General features: G+C 48.5%; 1 protein-coding gene across 4 annotated transcripts in view; it reads left to right on the top strand.

Moving 5' to 3' along the window:
* Window positions 1–19077, top strand: part of PHIP (PHIP subunit of CUL4-Ring ligase complex) — a 1862070-nt gene that overhangs the window by 1756788 nt on the left and 86205 nt on the right. For all 4 annotated transcript variants that reach the window (XM_085610989.1, XM_085610988.1, XM_085610991.1 and 1 more), the window contains exon 41: window positions 11317–11478. In XM_085610989.1, coding sequence (XP_085467115.1) covers window positions 11317–11478 — 162 coding nt within the window. The remainder of the gene's footprint in view (window positions 1–11316; window positions 11479–19077) is intronic.

Genomic DNA, 19077 nt, shown 5'->3' with positions numbered 1-19077 from the left:
AACAAAGGGGGCGTGGCTATGGTTGTGGGCGTGCCTCTGGCGACCGGCCAATCACGCCAGTGCAGCTGGAAAGCCCTGCCTGCGTCAGCTGCGTTCAGTCTGCTGATCGAGGGAAATAGTGCAGGTACGGTGATTAAAATCAAGTTATTAACAATTCAATTTTTTAAAAAGCAATCTGTTCCCTACTCCCGGCTGTGCCTCAGGAGATCCAACTATAAGAACGCTGCGCTCGAGATCAGCGCGCGTTTTAACACAAAGGGAGCGTGGCTATGGTTGTGGGCGTACCTCTGGTTGTGGGCGTACCTCTGGCGACCGGCCAATCACGCCAGTGCAGCTGGAAAGCCCTGCCTGCGTCAGCTGCGTTCAGTCTGCTGATCGAGGGAAATAGTGCAGGTACGGCAATTAAAATCAAGTTATTAACAATTCAATTTTTTAAAAAACAATCTGTTCCCTACTCCCGGCTGTGCCTCAGGAGATCCAACTATAAGAACGCTGCGCTCGAGATCAGCGCGCGTTTTACCACAAAGGGGGCGTGGCTATGGTTGTGGGCGTGCCTCTGGCGACCGGCCAATCACGCCAGTGCAGCTGGAAAGCCCTGCCTGCGTCAGCTGCGTTCAGTCTGCTGATCGAGGGAAATAGTGCAGGTACGGTGATTAAAATCAAGTTATTAACAATTCAATTTTTTAAAAAGCAATCTGTTCCCTACTCCCGGCTGTGCCTCAGGAGATCCAACTATAAGAACGCTGCGCTCGAGATCAGCGCGCGTTTTAACACAAAGGGAGCGTGGCTATGGTTGTGGGCGTACCTCTGGCGACCGGCCAATCACGCCAGTGCAGCTGGAAAGGCCTGCCTGCGTCAGCTGCGTTCAGTCTGCTGATCGAGGGAAATAGTGCAGGTACGGCAATTAAAATCAAGTTATTAACAATTCAATTTTTTAAAAAGCAATCTGTTCCCTACTCCCGGCTGTGCCTCAGGAGATCCAAACTATAAGAACGCAATATAATGACGCAATATATACCAGAAACATTAGTGAAAATTAAACCTAGCTGCTCAGGATTGGAATGAATAATCCGAGCAGCCATGATGTTCAAACTAAAGGGTTTTGTAGCTTCTCTCAGCTTGCAACAATCCGGGATCCAAAGAAATGTTCAAACTCTGCTTCTGATTCCTTTATGATAGACTGTTAGCTATAAAGTGAGTAGCTCCATCAAAAGTTTAAAGTAGAGCAGGGTCGTGTATTTTACCGCAGAATCATTTACGCTTAGTTTTATCCCTTCAACATCTTCCGCTTCATTGGTGCAAAACCTAATTCAGTTTTGGAGAAATTCAAGCACCTCAAGTCCACTTGCAGGTCCCTTGTCTCCTAACTCAAACCAGAGATTACTAACCATTTCAGAACTTTCGAGGCTTCAGCTCGGGCTTCTCTTTACATGGCCATCAACATAACCCCCATAATAGCACCAACAACAGGCAATCCCCCTTTACAAGCAATATAGAGGGAAAGACAAAGGAACAACACATGCCCTGTCTCTTCTTCCCCAACCACTACAGGGAAGCAGCCCTAGTTCCCCCCTGTCTGAATACATGCAACACTTTGGACGATGGGTACCCTCTTTTCCACTACTTTGGAAGACTAACACTTCAAACCTTTGGGTCATGCTGATTGTGAAAAGAAGGTAGTGGAGTTGGTTCAGGGTTCAGGGTTACTACACCCAATTCTTCTCAGTCCCTAAAAAGGATGCCTACTTCCAGATTCCTATTCTGCAGTCACATAAGCAGTCGCTTCCCTTCACGGTCGGTTACACATACTAACAGTTTGCTCTCCTTCTACGTGGCCTCATTTCTGACCCTCAAGTCCTCATGAAGGGAATGACAGTTGTTGTGGTCCATTTCAGATGGCAGAAATCCCAGTATTCCCTTACCTGGACCACTTGCTAATCAAAGCCAGCTGTTCAGACCATTTCCAGATGACAACAAAGTTGGTGTTCGGCCTGGGCTTTTCAATCAGCAGTCCAAAATCTCACCTACTGCCCTCTCAGCACATCCTGTTCATTGGGTCATTACTGGACGCAACATAAAGTCGAGCCTGCTCTCATCCCTCGAGGGCTCACAGCATTCAATCTATGATCCTGATCTTTCAGTAGGCATGATCATTCCAGTTCTGATGTCTTTTTCCTGCTCAATGTGTTAGCCTGGTGCCTTCTGTTAATCAACAATGCACCCTGGCAAACGACGGTCTTCAAGTGATGTCTCGGCTGGCTGTGGTTCAGACACAGTGGAGATCTCCATAGCTGTATCACAATATCTCGGATCTGATGTAGACTTCTAGCTGCAGATTGTTCTCCTTTTGATTATTACTCAGGCATCAGACTGTATCCGGAAACTTTTCAGCAGTACCTCGCTGCACCAGGCGGCACCACGCAGCTCCAAAAAGGACATACCGGGCCTCTATCCGTACCATTCCCGCATGCTGACATCAGTTCCTTTCTTTTCCCATTTTTCTTGTTTCTCATATCCATGCTTGGTCCTGGTATGTTGATGCCAACTTAACCACCTGAACAGGTGGCCCCAATTGTACTATCTGACACCTACTTAGCGCCGGTCTGACTTCAACCGATGTCGCAACTGAACACGACCAAGGTTTCTGCACTTACTTTACCACAAAGAAGCCAACAATCTTTACACTCCCTTTTCAAAATGGACTGTGAAAGCAGTTGGGACCAGAGTGATGAGTTCACTCAGCCCTATGCCAATAACAATTGGTGCAAGAACTAGCAGTAGGCTAGTGGTTAGGTGCTTGCCAGAAAATACCATTTTCTCTCCTCCTGGCCCAGCCACGAAGAATCTGCCTCCTACCCTATGGTCATGTGTAGGTCAGCCAGACTCCTTGAACTCCACCTCCCCACCGTGGAGGTGAAACAAACGTCCTGATCAAAGTCCTGCATCCTGGCCAGACTGCTTATGGGCATCTTCTCACTTTCAGTGAGGCCTTGACGGATACCCTCCTGGGGTCCTGGACTAAGCCTTGTACCAGCCCCCCAATTAACCAGCAAATTTCCAGGCGCCACCGCCCTGCTTCAGGCAAACCAGCCTTTTTATCACAGCACCCCTCTCCAGAGCGTCTTGTGTTACTAGCTTCCACTAGTCGGACCAACCCCAAGGATTTTCTCCCAGAGCCAGCAGGACCTTCCGAGACCATAACAGGACAGCCTCCAGTTCCACTATCAACTCCACCTCTGACACCACGGTCCAATCTGGTTCCTGGTGAATCAATACTGATGCCAACTCCAGAAGACTAGCCCCCAGTTGTCCTCTCTGATGTTGAATTGGTCCCATTTCAACCTCTCTGAAGTTCAGCTCCTCTTGGGTCTGCCACTGAGGAGAGTGCTTCCTATTCCATGATTATGCTTAGGGCGGCTGAAATCCTTGATCTCTATCTGCCCACCTTGGATGGCAAGACCAATGTACTTAAGGAGATTCTTCAGCCGGGTCAGACCTCTACTGAGCCCCTCTTACCACTAAATATGGCCCTTACGTACACCTTGTTGGGTGGTTGGGCTAAAACTTGCTGTAGCCCCCCAGTCAACCAACAGATTACACAATGCCACCGCCCTGCTCCTCCATGTGACCCTTCAGCTCCCCTTACCTGAACGTTTGGTGGTCCTCTTCTTCCACCAGCTTGGCTTCTATGTCAGAGAATGCTGGATGCCTGCTGGGGCCCTATTCTTAAGCCCTGTGGGACTCTCTGGCTCAAGTTCTGCTAGGTGTCCCTGATGAGCTCTTATCGATCCTCAACCAGGCCATAATGGACGGTCATGACACGGTCAAGTTCACAATTCACTTTGACAGCTCATATTCTATTGTGTGATCCATTGCCACCATGTTTGGCTGTAGTCTACCAGTTTGTCACCCGATGTCCAGACATCCCTCATGGGCATACCATTCGATAGGATTCACCTGTTTGGGGACAAGGCAGACTCCTCTCTCAGGCGATTCAAGGAGAACAGGGCTTATCTGCCTCACTTCGCCAGTATCATCAGCCCTACTTTCCTTTCATGGGTTTGGCAGAGGTACACGATATGGTCAGCTAAACCAGCTCTGGCATGGCCCCAGCAGTTTTATGGTTGCCGCCATGGTGCTGCCCACCACCCCTGCAATCTCCGTTTTTGCTGTATTGACAGGCCATAACATCCAACAGGTGGGTCCTGCTTATTGTTCGAAAGGGCTATGCCATCCACTTCCTTTTTCACCACTACAGTTTCCACTCAGCCCCCAATGACTGACTGAGGACCATTTCTCAATTTTGAGGCAGAAAGTGCAAGCCTCTTTGGGCAAATGGGCTATCAAGAGGTTATCAGTGTCGTTGTTTGTCACCCTACTTTTTGGTGCCCAAGAAGGACAGATGCCTATGGCCTATTTTGGACCAGCATCTCTCCACACCTTCCTCCGGAAGGATACATTCCAAATGGTCACCTGTCACAAGTCTTGCCTTCCCTTGTCCCCTGAGACTAAATGGTGGCATTGGACCTGCAGGATGCCTTTTTCCATATTCTCGTCCTGCAGCGTATTGTGTGCTAGAAGCATTTTCAGTTTGCTGTGCCCCCTTTGGTGTTAACAGCATCGCTCGGGTGTTCACAAAAGTGTTGGCAGTGGCAGCAGCATGTCTTTGAACGTCACGGGTGGCAGGCTTTCGTACCTCGACGACTGCCTGTTGAAGGTAGGCTCGGCCCATGAATCGTAACCACTTCCAGATTACAACAAAACTCGTATCATCTTTGGGGTTTACTGTCCCCGTGCCAAAGTCACACCGACTCCTCAGATGATGTCCTTCATCTGAGCAGTTCTGGGCACGGTTCGTTTTTGTGTCGTCACGTGGGAAAGAGAGTCCAGAACATTCAGATAATGTTCCTGATATTTCATACTAGGTCCTGGATTTCAGTGATGTCAACTCTGAGACTAGACTGCTAGGACTGGATGAAGATCTTGGCAAGAAGAGATGCTGGAGGCTGGAGCTTCTTGTAGCCCGAAGATCTCTGTTGCGCAGAGCCAACAAGCCTTGGCAACGGCAAGTCGACGTGGTGCACAGGGGTTCTGTTCCAGTGGTTCCGACGAGGGATACTGGCCTCAAGCTTGCTGAGAGGGCAGGGGTTGCAGAAGCACCACCTTGTGTTGCTGAACCCTTTGGGATCCGTGGGACGTCAGGAGCAGCAGACCAGTCAGCTTTGTTGCGGTGCCTGCAGATGCAGGGAGTGACTCCTTCACTCCAGTGGGGATTCCTTTGGGTGTCTTTGATGCCCAAAGGACTGGAGAGGAACCTGGATGAAGCACAGACGAAGAAGAAGATTTGCAGGGCAGCGAGACCGGGAGCAGCAGGAGTCTTCCTTGGTGCAGTCTCGGTTCCAGGCAAAGTCAAGGTGCCGAGACAGTTGAAGTGGTTTTGGGTTTGAATATTGTCCCACAACGAAGCTGAAGAGTCCCCACAGGTAAGCCCTTAAGTACCCAAGGGAAAGTGTTGGGACGATTCAAGGATCCCTCGCAGAGCAGGGCCTGGCCATTGGGGAGGATACTCCTGTGTCCTTTGTTCAGTTTCACGCCAGAGCAGGAGCCAAGGGCTTCAGGAACTGTCTCCAGCTGGAGTATGCAAGGAGGGCATCAAATGTGCCCTTCAAAGCAGTCTGGTGGCGCTGGCAAGCCCAATACACTAAGTCCTGTCTATGACAGAAAACCCATTGTTCTGCCTTCACCTGTTTGAGCTCAGCAGCAGGAGGACAGAAACGTGTCCGTGGTCAGCAGCAGCACTCGCTTGCTGTTCGACCCTGAAAGGTTGGTACTGGTAATACAAGGGGGCACCCTAGGGGAGCCCTCCAGTACATGGGATCCTACATCCAACACTGGAATCAGTGTTGGGGTAGGATTCCAACATGTTTGATAATAAAGATGACCGGTTACGGTGCAGCCAATATATAGTTAGACATCTCATAAATGACTTGATGTCCTCTATATGTATTAAATGGCTGACCGCACTTACAAAGCTTGGAGAATCGACTCCGGGGTTTGTAGGTGTGCCCTGCTCATGCAGGAGCATCCTCACACTGGTAACCATGCACCCTGCCCTCAGGACTGAAGAGCCTTCCATAGGGGTGACTTATATGTGTGGAGAGGGGTGCAAGCACCCACTCACACAGGCAGCAATGGCAGGCCTGTAGTCACAGTTTGAGTGGTGTCTCATGGGTGGCATAATACATGCTGCAGCTCATGGGAGACCCCTGGTGTACGTATGTCCTGGGTACCTTAGTGCCATATACTTGGGACTAACAAGAGTACAGCAGTAGCCAATTGTGGAGGTACCAAAGTATTTACCATTGTAAAATTTAGGGAGAGAGCACACTGACTGGGGTCCTGATTAGCAGGATCCTAGTCAGAAAACAGCATAACAGCAAAAAGTGAGGGTAACCATGAAAGCAGATCCTACTTTCCTACAACGGTGTATTATATGGTATGTTGTGCGACCTTGCCTAGTGATACACTTACCAACCCCACTAGGTCCAGTAGGTTTTGTCTGGAGAACCCTCAGCTCAACCCTTGGTAGCACTGAGCTGCAAGGCTTACATGGAGGAGCAAGAGTTAAGCATTTAAACAGCACCCAAACAATTGAAGAAATCGACACGACACTCAAGAAATCAAACACCAATTTTTAAAAGTAGACCGTATTTTTAAAAGAATTTAAACACTAGAATGAAAAAGATCCACCGGAATGTTCTGGTGAGATGAATTTTACAAGAAAAAATAAATCAGAACAATTTCACTCAAACAAGCCTTGGCAAAGCCAACAAATTGTACACTTGGAAACTTTTTCAAGGAAAACTTGGATAAGTGTCAATACAGTTGGTTAGAAGTACTTGTGGCACTTGCTCTCTGGACCTAGCTCAGACAGCTTGGCAGTTCCCCAAATATGAACACCCCTTTTGCGGCTTCAGTAGGGGATATCTGCAAAGGCAACATCAATATAGGCCTGAGGAGACACATACCTCGCAGCCCTTTTGGGGACTAGGCTGAGGAGCCAGCCAAAATCATTCAGGACCACTGGAGCAACATTCTACCCTCCCCCATTGCCATTGTTAAAAAACCTCTTCAATTTGTCCTTGGCAGTACATGATCATCTGGTAGGAGATCTGATCACCGTTCACCTCCCAGAACAGCAGAGCATCACTTCAAACCAATGGTTACTCCAGATTGCGGAACGTGGCTTCGCCCTAACCTTTCTTTCATATAAACTGCGCATGCCATATGCACCGCATCACCTCCCAGAGGACCGCTTGGGTATACTCTGCAAAGAGGTGCAAGCTCTCTTGGCTGTTATTCTTGTTCTATCCTGGCCCCAGAAGGGGATGGAGGCCTCCACCCCATCCTAGATCTCGGCCATCCAAACTCCTTCCTCCACAAGAACAACGTAATGATGCTCACCCTGGCTCAAGTTCTGTCTGCCCTGGGTTGTCGTGCTAGACTTGCAGGACTCGGTTCCGTTCATAAACTTATTCGACTAGTATGGAACAGCCATAAAAGTACATAAAACATATAATAAGAACAATGTAAAACAAATCCTGATAACTGGCATAATAATAAATACATTATTGAACAAGTCCCCCCCCCCAAAAAAAAATGTTAAAATAGATAGCCCATTATCACAGTATAATCATTACAGGGTTCTAAAAACTAGAGACCAGCTTGCACATGACAATTTTCCTCAAGTTGATGGCATTCAAGATAAAAAGAACCACATCAAAACACAGTAAGGGATCATTCAATGCAAGAAAAAACTTCAGAGCAACTTAATAAGATCTAATGTTCTGGCCAACAAGAATGTGTTTAAAATAAAAACACCTATAATTCAAATAAAGGTTACAAACAACTGAAAATGCAACATGCTTTGTTTGCTCAGACATCACATGGGCAAGGGGTCATGTCTGGGGTACAAGACTTCATGTTGGGGAAAGTCATCAGATGATGCACAGTACCAAATCTGAGTCTTGTCAGAACTAAACAATACTGCATGTTAATAACACAAGATAGATAACTTTTACTACCGTCCCCTGGGAAGAGTGACATGTAAAAAGTAGCCGTTGATTTTATAGTTTCAGTGCCCGTTCCCATTCCAGTCTATGCTGCAAAAGGGTTCCTTTTATAATCTTCTTGGTGAGTGAAAACTGGTGGGATCTGACCATACAGATAGTTTAAACATCTTGGAGGACTCCTGTTTTCACATTGGCATCCTGCACTTCCACAGGCTTTACCTGCTGTTCCAGGTAGGTTAAGAGCGCTTCAGTTCTATATGGTCCCCTTTTGCCTGACCGGTACACTTGGGTGTTCCCAGTGATGATGGTGTTAGTTGCAGCTCATCTATGGAAGTTGGGAGCACCAGTCTAACTATTACCCGACAACTGGGCACTCAAGCTGGGCTCACCTCAAACCATTACAGACCACCTCCAAAGGCCACCTTTAAATTTAATTGTTTTACTCTATCAGTGTGCCGAAGTCTCACCTGACTCATCAGCTGGTTCCCCTCTGGAGCCATCCGAAATATGGTGATTTTTCGTGCTACCCATCCTCCCCAATGAGTCTGAGACATTCGGGCTATAATCCCAATATTTCAATCCTTGACCTGGGTCTCAATGAAAGCGACTGGGCCTCTTGCATCCTGGTTGGGGACCCCACCAGGTGTCACATGTGGGCTCTGAAGTCTTAGTGGCTCAGCACCAAGCAACTTATCAGACTGCATCCAGGTGTCAAAGCAGACTGCAAAAAATCTACATTGGTGACTGATCAGCCACAATTGGACCAGCGGCATATCCCTCCCCTCCCCTGCCCAGAGCGAACGGTCATAAATGCATTGTTGCTGGGTTGGACAAATGGCCTGGGAGAGGTGGAGATCAGAAGACTGATTTCTATTGGAGGCTTGTTTCTACATCAGTTTGCTAGAATTGCAAGCGATTTACCTGTCATTGAAGACGTTTCTCCTGACCATCAAGGGAGAATGGGTGCAAGTTCTCACAGACAACACAACCACCATGTAGTACTACAACAAACATGGTGGAATGGGGTCATGGGTCTTGTTCCGGAACGCTGTACTCTTTGATAAGCGAAGGAACGCTCAGGGCTTCTCCCTAACCTGCAATGTCCAAACCTATGCGTTTTGAGTCCACCTCCCCCCCACCCCTCCCCCTGGAGAAGACTTCCACCTGCAAATGGCATTGTGACTCCAGTATGCTTTTCTGCCTCTCCATCTCGTGGCCAGAGTGTCTGGACCCAAGTCATCCACCTGCCCAGTTGGGAAAAACTCTTGTTGCATCAGCACGACAGGGTCCTTCACCCAGGTCTGTACGGCCTCCACCTCTATCTGTGGGGATTGAGCGGCAACAGTTGATGGCTTTCAGTCTTTCTCCTGAAGTCGTTAGTGTTCTTTTGGCAGCCAGGATCCCTGTCTGACATCCTTTTGTTCCTTAAACTTGTTAACCATCAAGACGGTGTTCTTGTCGCAATCACAGCTCCAGGCATTGTGTATTTAGCAACCATACATTTTTCTTTCTAGACAAACTACTTTTATGTACGAAAACAGCTTTTATACCAAAGGAGGATACATCCTTCTGCTTTGCTAGCATTTAATGCTCTACCTCACCCCTCTAAGGAGTAACGACTTCACTGAATTGACCCTAAGAGAGCTCTTAGTTTCTACATTGATTAAACCAGAGAATACCAGCGAGATGACAAGTTTTTTGTTGTCTTCTCTGGAGCAAAAAAGAGAAAGATGGTACAGAAGATAACCCTCATGTGATGACTTGACCCATGCATAAATATCTGATATAGGCTAGCTAACAATTAGCCCCTGAAGGTTTACATGCTCACACCACCAGAACAAAAGCTTATACCACTGGACTGGTGCACTGTGAGCCTGTAATGGACATTTGTCAGACCACTATGTGGGTGTCCCTCCACGTGTTCACAAAGCATTACTGCCTGGGCAGCCAGTTCTGGCGAGATGGGTTCTTCTCCCAGTCTGGCCTGCAAGATTTCCTGGTCTGAGTCATTCCACAGACCACCACCTACATGGGTACTTCCTGTTGGGACGCAATCCTGGAAAGTCATGTTGCTGTAGGAGTGCACTCGCCTTGAATTCCTTTCTGGCCATTTGGGGCCCTACTCGATTGGCTACCTCTTTACTGCAGAGTATTTGTCGTGCCTTATACAAGGCTTACAGCAGTCTGGGTGCATTGAGTAATCCGGCACAGTTTGTTTTTACACTTACTGACCAGCCGGGTCGGAAGTACAACCGGCGGAGAGGATTAGGATATATGTACTGAAGAGCCTTACAGCCCTGAAGAAGTTGCGGGGTTCGCTCCGAACGACGAAACACGTGTTGGCTTGGCATTCGTTGGATTAAAAGAAATACAAAAAAGAACACAAGAACTTGTTATGATACCACTTGTACTCAATGTCAATTCGACTGTTATACTTGCGCGTGTGCATGGGATAAGACTCACCTACATGGGTACTGCTTTCATATCTGTTCACAAGCTGAGGAATCTGCAGTAAGAATCTTGATGAGAAGAACAAGTTACCTACATACTGTATCACCTTTTCTGGTAGAAACTCTCCTGCGGGTTCCTCACCGACTCACCCTCTTCCCTGTTCTGTGTATTGGACTCGTACAATTCATTAGTAAGATCCCAAAGCTCAAACATACGCACAACGCTCTTCTGATTCCTTTGGCACCGCGTCAGACGGTGCGGGTAGAGATCAAAAAGAAACGGACGTCAGCGTACAGAGGTGTCAGGCTTATAGTGGCCCCAGCATCACATCCATATTCCACGAACCTGACGCAGAGTTGCATGACGCCCACTATCGACATGGAAGGGCATTCCTATTAAAATTTCTGGATCCAGTCTGGCTCCAAGGGAAATTCCTAAGGTGAGGAACCTGCAGTTAGATAGCCTCTACCGGAAAAGGCGTTAGCAAAGGTAAGTAACTTGTTCTTTTTGCATTTCCTAGTCCCACAACCAGATGGAGGTTTACCCACACATTCCTCATATGAGCACTGCCACCCTCTTAATTGTCATTCAGTCGTTAGTCAATCAAATTGTTTGCTGCGCTTCACCCATGCTGGAAATGTATTGGCTAAAATTTAACTTGTGGCATGCATTAAAGATTTTACGTGATTATTAAAATGATTGTTGCTCAAGTTAAATGTATAACGTTGCCATATTTTTACTCCAGTTTATGTATTAATTTTGATTACTTAACCCTATAATCATTTTATTGTAGCATTGAACAGTTCTTTTAAATATTGCAAGAACATAACTACGCCTACCAGTGCAATCCGGGCATGCTCTGGGATAAGTGCCAGAAATAATATGCCAAGAGAGAATCTAGTGAAAGAGAAACAAATTAAACATAAAATAAGGATGCCTTTAGGTGGTAAGCAAGGTAATGTAAGATTTTTTTCAAAGGAAAGTAAATGAGTTGTTGCTAATATTTTATAGTGAAAGTGTTGTGTCTTTGTTGCTACTCCTTCCACTTTCCACATGTTTGCCAACACACATTAGTCAAGTGACTCCTCATTAGGCAGATAAACACTATACCTATGATAGTTTAAGAGAAACAATAACGTGAAGTAAAATGCAAATGGAGTTACTGGGATTTGGTTGGTTGTGAATTACTCTTGAAATGCATATCATAGTTGGAATCCTGCCCGGATAAGCGGTACAATTTTGAAATTCATTCTGCACAGTCAAGCATCCAGGGCCAAACTGTAAAAAGGGAAAAGGCCTAGCACGATGTGGGATGGTTTAGTTGGAGCTGAGGAACTATTCTCCTGGGTTCAGTGGCAATCTACAACATAAAAATCCAGTATTTGAAAAGTGGAGTCATACTTTGCGCAAATCAATAGTTAATCTTTTAGCTTGCTTTACCAATCTGTACACATTTAATCATGCTCTGTACTGCTGTTGATCTTTTGCAAAACCTTGGTCTGTGGCATGCTCTTCCCCACATACGTCACCACATACTGCTTACCTATTGCTGCGTTCATTTGAGTTTCAGAGAACAACTATTCTACATTTCTTTCAGCTTCTGCCAGCCCTGGATGCAGCTAATACTGAGAAAGGATTACTACTGAGTGGGAAGGGGATGTGGGGGTACAGTAAATGGTCAATACAATATCTGACTTTGAAAAGTGGTTTTCTTGTTTGTGTTTTTATATTGTTTTGGAATGGAAATTGGCTCTGACAGATGCAGTCTCTTTCTACTGAGATTCTGACAACGCCTTATTTGAAATGGCTCGAGGGTTTCTATTGCAGTGCATTTCCCTTTTATTGACAGTGAGTTCCTGGGTATATCTTTTACTGGGTAGTAAAAATAATGATCTGATAGAGACTTCTAGCTGCAGATTCCTTACCTTTGAAATTCCCAGGTGTCAGATTGGATCCAGAAGATTTTTCGTGAACAGTACCCCATGCACCCTGGTAGGTGGCGTTATTCAGCTGCGTGTGCGTCGTCTGTGCCGAAAGTGACATTGTGACACCTATATATGTGCCACCTAGGCGCACTGATGCCAGTTGTTTTCTTTCCGTGCCAGCCATCGCTATTCCGGCTGACGAGACGAGAGAGCATTGACATTCAAGGGCTGGCTCCGAGGTAGACTCTGCGACTGGGCCGCCTCCGTGCGAGCCAGAGCAACCCCCGCCCAACAAAAGGAGTTTTCTGAGGCCATGCGGCTCATTTTTGGGCAGCCAGACCACACTGGCGCGCCTTTGTGCACCGTAGGGTCTGAAGGATCCCCATCTGGTTCCACAATGGCGAATCCAGCCCTGGCTCCAGTCAGGCCCCTAGGATCTGTTCCTGGATCCAGACTGGCACCATTCGGCCCCATCCTAGTCCCTGACTCCGATACAGGACTGAGGGGCCATCGCCCAACACCGTAGGTCGCACTGACAGGAGCTTTGCCTCCTAGATTGGAGCCTGAGCCATAGTCTCTTGGGTTAGGACTCGGGGAGTCATTGGACCCTGAGTAATTCCAAGCATATGGAGAAAACACGAACGTGGACTGGTGTGAGGAACTTTGTGAAGCCAGCGGACTGTATACTTCTAGATACTGGTATGCTTTCTCAACCTTACGATGGCTACGGAGAAGGGAGCTTCTTCTGCAATGTTGGTGCAGAGGGCAGCCAAGGTCCTAGACCATCAGCTTCCCTTAGTGGCAGTCAAGACAAGCTTATGGACAGAGAATATGCAACCGGGACTCCTCCCCTCAGAACTGCTTTTCCCGTTCAGTGACAATCTCGCTGACGTCTTTTTGAGATCTTGGTCCCTACACAGGAGCTCCTGTAAATAGGACCACCGCCACAGCCCCGCCCCATGGTACCCAAACTTCCTCACCCAACACCCTGTGCCGGAGAGCTTGGTTGTCCAAGTCTTGACATCCCAAGGCGCATGCCTTACCGCTCCCCTGGACTCTTTGGGGAAAAAGATGTTTTGCTTCTGCTAACATGGCATTGCGGTCTATGAACACAGCTTGCCTTTTGGGCTGTTATTCCCACGCTCTGTGGAACACGGTTGCACTGGTGCTGCCAACAATAACGGAAGAGGCCTGGGCCGTACTGTTGCTGTTGGGAGAGATGCGGCGAATTTCACTATCCGTTGTAGACTTTATACAACTGACTCTCTGGGCAGAGCGGTTTAGTCAACGGTGGCCTTGAGGCTCCACGTCTGGTTGAGGATGACTGGCTTTTTGAAGGATGTCCAGTCATCTCTAATGGACATGCCCTTTGGTGGCATCCGTCTCTTCAAAGATGAGGCGAATTCGGTGCTGGAGAGCTTCAAGGTGAGTCAGGCTACAGACAGGACCTTGGGCCTTTCTCTGGTCCCATGTCACCCTCAATACGCCTTTAGCTCTTTTTTTGTGGCTATGGACTGGGCTTCGAGCTGTGCCAATTACTTCCCAGCCGGCGAGCTGCACATGCTTCCCAGCCTCTGCGTGGCCAAGGATGCGATACCCACAGACCTTGTGAGTTAGGCAGCGATTGGTCTGGTCAGTCCACAACCCAACCCCAGCAGCTGCAGCCTCCAAACACTGGCTGGGTTCTCCATCACCTGCCCCACTGGCAGTCCCTAGCATCAGACAGGTGTGTTTTGTAAATCGTCGGAAAGGGCTACTCCCTCCCATTCATGACAACCCCTCCCTCCATGCCAACATTTCACGACTAGCTGACAGAGGATCATCTATCCCTTCTCAGCAAGGAAGTCATGGCTCTCTTGGCCAAGGGAGCCATAGAGATAGTGCTGGTTCCTGAAGGGGGCTATGGTTGCTATTCCTGCTACTTTCCAGTGCTCAAAAAGGGCGGAAGCCTTCGTCCTATCCTAGACCTGCGGGCCCTCAACTTCTTCCTCAAGAAGGAGAAATTCAAAATGTTCACGTTAGCTCAGGTCCTGTCTGCCCTGGACCCAGGAGACTGTATGGTCGCATTGGATTTTCAGGACACCTAATTCCACATTCCTGTCCTCTGTTACTACTGGCATTACCTGCGGTTCACGGTGGGCCACGAGTACTTTAAGCTCACTGTGTTCCCTTTTGGCCTAGGCCTTACCAGCCCCCTTCGGGTGCTAACCAAGGTGATAGCAGTGGTTGCAACTCATCTGCAGAAGTCAAGGGTGCCAAACCTCCTCGATCTCGATGACTGGCTGTTGAAGGCGGGCTCGCCCCGGGCTGTTCTATCTCCAGACTACGGCAAGCCTCCTGCACTCGGTGGAGTCCACTGTCAACATGCCAAAGTAACCCCTGACTTCATCTCGGGCGCTCCCATTCATTGGAGCTGTTCTGGACACAGTGCAGTTGCAGGATTATCCTCCAGAGCAACGAGTACAGGATATTTCTAATGTTTCATCCTCTATCTTGGTTTTCGGTGAGGCAGACCCTGAGGCTGTTGGGACTCATATACTCCTGCATCCAGCTGGTAACCCATGCCTGATGGTAAATCCGGGCTCTGCACAAACCGTGATTGGTTCAGAGGCAGACCCGTCTCCCTTCCCCCAACCAGAACTCTCAGTAGTGACAGACATGTCACTCCTGGGATGGGGCAGCTATCTGTGACAGGTGGAGACTCCACATCAAACTGCTGAAGCTCCGTGCAATGTAACTGCGTTGAAAGCCCTTCTACCGTCCATCAAGGAAAGGCTAGTGCAGGTGTTCATGGCCAACACCACCGCCATGTGATACTGCAACAGACAGGGCGGGGTGGGGTCGTGGACCGTTTGTCAAGAGACCTTGCATCTCTGGACATGGCTGGAAAAGCAGGGCATATCCCTGGGGGTTCAACACCTGGTGGGCTCTCTGAACACCAAATCGGACGAACCAGCCATGGATTCCTAGCGGATCTGGAATGGCATCTCCAACCGGAGGTGGTGCAAGGTCTCTTTCAGCATCGGGGAAAGCCTTTGTTAGATCTCTTGTCCTCTGCCGAGAACGCACAATATCAGCTGCCTGCTGACATTGCACGTTGGAGTTTCTAACGCAGCTCACGCTCGGAGACTCTTTGTTTCAAGTGGAGCATACGCCTTACCTCCCATACCACTCCTGCCAGAGTTTTCAAGAAAATCCAGAACAACTAGGCCTAAATCATCCTTGTGGTTCCGAATTATGCACAGAGAGTCTGGTCTCCCAAGCTACTTAGCATGGCCATAGATCCTCCGATCAGGCTGCCCCTTTGGGACGATCTACTGTCCCAGCGGCAGGGGAGGGTCCTCTACCTGAACATGTCCACTCTTCGCCTTCTTGCGTGGAGATTGAGCGGTGCCAGTTAACAGCTTTTGGCCTTCCTCCGGAAATCTGTAATATCATCTTGCCAGCCAGGCATCCCTCCAGCAAGACAGTGTACGCCTGCTGTTGGAAAAAGTTTGTGGCATGATGTGTAGAAACATACATTGATCCTCTTTCTGCCCCCCTGTCTGAAATTTTACTCTCCATTGTTTCTCTTGCCCAGCAGGACTCTACTCTTGACACTCCTAAACTCTTAAGAGACACCTGCCTGCTTTTTTGCAGCTGCCTGGCCAACCCTCTCGTTCAAATACCCTATTGTACATAGGTTTCTAAAAGGCCTTGCTCATCTCTTCCCTCGCCATTTATCATGCGTCAGTGGGACCTTAATCTGGTGTTATCTTTATTGATGTATGCTCCTTTCAAGCCTCTCCTTAATTGTCCCCTCAGGCTTCTGACGATTAAAACAGCCTTCCTTGTGGCTGTTACATCTGCCTGTGTAGTAAGTCAGCTGCAGGCCTTGTCATATACGCCGCCATACTTATCAGTCAAACCTGACAAAGCGGTGCTTTTGCACAAGGGCCTCCTTTTAGCCGAAAGTGGTTACCCCATTTCACATAGGCCAATCCATCCTCTGCTTACCTTTAATGCTCCTCCACATCCCTCTAATGAAGAGGATCGCCTCCACCATCTGGACCGAATAAGAATGTTGTCGTTCTACCTTGACCTCACACGAGTTTCAGGTGGATGACCAATTCTTCGTGGAGTATGTTGGTGCGAAAAAAGGCCAGGCTGCGCAGAAGCAGATCATCTCCAGATAGGTCATGCTCTGCATTAAAATCTGCTGTGCATTGGCCAAGAAGTGACTTCCAGAAGGTTTGCGAGCTCAATCCACCAGAGCTAAAGCTGCGGCCAGTGCGTTAGCTTGTGGAGTTCCGTTCCTGGATATCTGCCAGGCAGCAATGTGGACTTTCCTGCACATGTTCACTAAACATTACTGTCTGAACAGTCAAGTCTGTAGGGATGGGCACATTGCCCGGTCAGTCCTGCAAAACTTCTTTATTTAGAATCAGTCCGCAAACCCATCTCCGGGTAGTGTATTTTGTCTGTATCTATTCAAATGTAAAACATCTGCAGCTAGAAGTCTCTTGCAGATGAACAAGTTACTTACCTTTAGTAACGTTATGGTAGACACTATATCTATTCTAGTCACAGATTCCTTACTGACCCATCCATCCTTTCCGCTCTGCAAACAGATTTCTAGGGACAGGGCTCATCCCTTTCAGGGCCCTAGTTTTCCACACCAGTGGTCAGTGTTCTTCATGGCTCTGCAGTTCTGGCGTGGAAGGTAGTGTCAAGAAACTGACATCCGCTCACCTAGGTGGCGCCTACATAGGTGCTGCGAACGTCACTTGCGGTGCAGACTAGATGACTGCAGAGACTCATGCGGAGCCGAACAACACTATCTACAGGCACCCAGCGGTACTGCTCACGAAAAATCTTCCGGATACAATCTGACGCCTGTGAAATTCAAAGGTAAGGAATCTGCAGCTTGATATAGTCTGTCTAATAAGGCGTAGCTGAAGGCAAGTTACTTGTTCTGAGTTCTCACTCCAGCTGATTTCATATATGAACCTAATTCCCGGGCAACATGCTGGATATACTTCTTTAGCTGTTACAGTGCCAGGTGTTCAGATCTACATGACCATCAGAAAGTGAAGCACTGGCTCCATGGATGGGTCCAGGGACAAATGTGAGATAAGTAGATTTTTTTTTCTAACAGAGACTTAATATCACAGATTTTTCAACTTAAAAAATTAACCAGAAGTCAGACTGGATCCAGAAAATGCAAAGCAGTACCCCTTCATGCTGGCAGGTGGCACCTGTGCCATTGTGTCAACTTTGGTCTGCACCAGAAGTGACACATGCAGGCCTCTGTTGCGCCACCCATGAGCACTGACATCAGTTCCTTTCTCTCCACGCCATTACTCGTGTATCCAAACCTACCCTGATCTCTTTGAGACTACTTTTTCAAAGTAATTCCCCCCAAAATATTTCCAGTGTGCAAGGGACATGTCCCCTACCAGATCAACAGGTTTAAGCTTTGAGGGGAATGTCACAGACCGAAGTTTGTCAGTGATCTCCACTCTTCTCCCCTCCCCTTCCCCCTGCATCCCCCCCCCCCCCCCCCCCCCCCCCCCTCCTTGATATTCCTATGATGGCTGGGACTGTTCCATGGCTCCGCGGCCTGCAGCGACTGCGCCCAGATGCACCCTAAAGACATCGAGGAGAGCAAGTTGAAGCGGTTTGTCTCCAGACAGCGTAATACTTCAATCAAGGTTATGAGAGAGACCCATGTCCCACACCCAAAGCTGTTCCTGCAGCAAGTCATCGTTGAAGTCCAAGTCTTTGCATAAGTCTGAAAAGAAGTCATACTTGAAGTAGGACTGGGCCCAGTCACGCCAGTCCATATCCTCAAAAAGGGCAAATTAGCGTCATTGCACCTCCATGATTTGTTCCCGAAGTTGTTCTGCAGAGCCTGATCCTGCACCAGGCAAGAATTCCCAGTCCCAGGGTGACTCTCCTGCACCTTAAGGATTTTTCTGAGGCGATAATGTGCATATCTGATAGAGACTACTAGCCGCAGCTTCCTAGAATTATCCCCAGGCGTGAGACTGGATCCGGAAACTTTTTTGCCACAGCATCCCTGCGCGCCGAGCGACATCACGCAACTCCGCCAAGGCGTCGTCCACATACGTGACGTCAGCGAAGTCACATAAGACGCGCCTACGTCAGTTTTTTCCTTTTCCGCGTGCGGATCCGATCCTTGCTACGGGCCTGTTTAGGGCCCCTTTTTCTTCCATTTCTTTTTGGTGGAACAGTGTGCGAATGCCTTCGGGCTTCAAAACTTGAACGTTTTGTGGGCGTCTTATGTCGGCGACGGACCCTCACCTCATTTGTATGTGGTGTTTGGGGGAGGATCACGGCACCACAGATTGTGCGGCGTGCCAACAGTTGAAGCCGAAGTCGCGGCGGGAACGCCGGGTGAAACTACTCTCGGCGCGTCTCTCCAGGTCGACGTCCTCCTCTCGGTCTGCTTCGGTGGACAGCTTCAGATACGGCCGTGGTCGTCATCCTCGCCCTTCTTCGATGTCACGTGAGCGTCGCTCCCCGGTGGGTAAGTGTCGCAGTTTGGCCCAGGGGGCTGGTTTCCGGCCTACCAGGGGCGTGGACTCTCCGCAGGTGATGCAGCCTGCGTGTCGTCCTATCCACCG

Source organism: Triturus cristatus, chromosome 6, assembly GCF_964204655.1.
Source record: "Triturus cristatus chromosome 6, aTriCri1.1, whole genome shotgun sequence".
NCBI lineage: Eukaryota > Metazoa > Chordata > Amphibia > Caudata > Salamandridae > Triturus > Triturus cristatus.
This window is presented reverse-complemented; position numbering and strand designations above follow the sequence as displayed.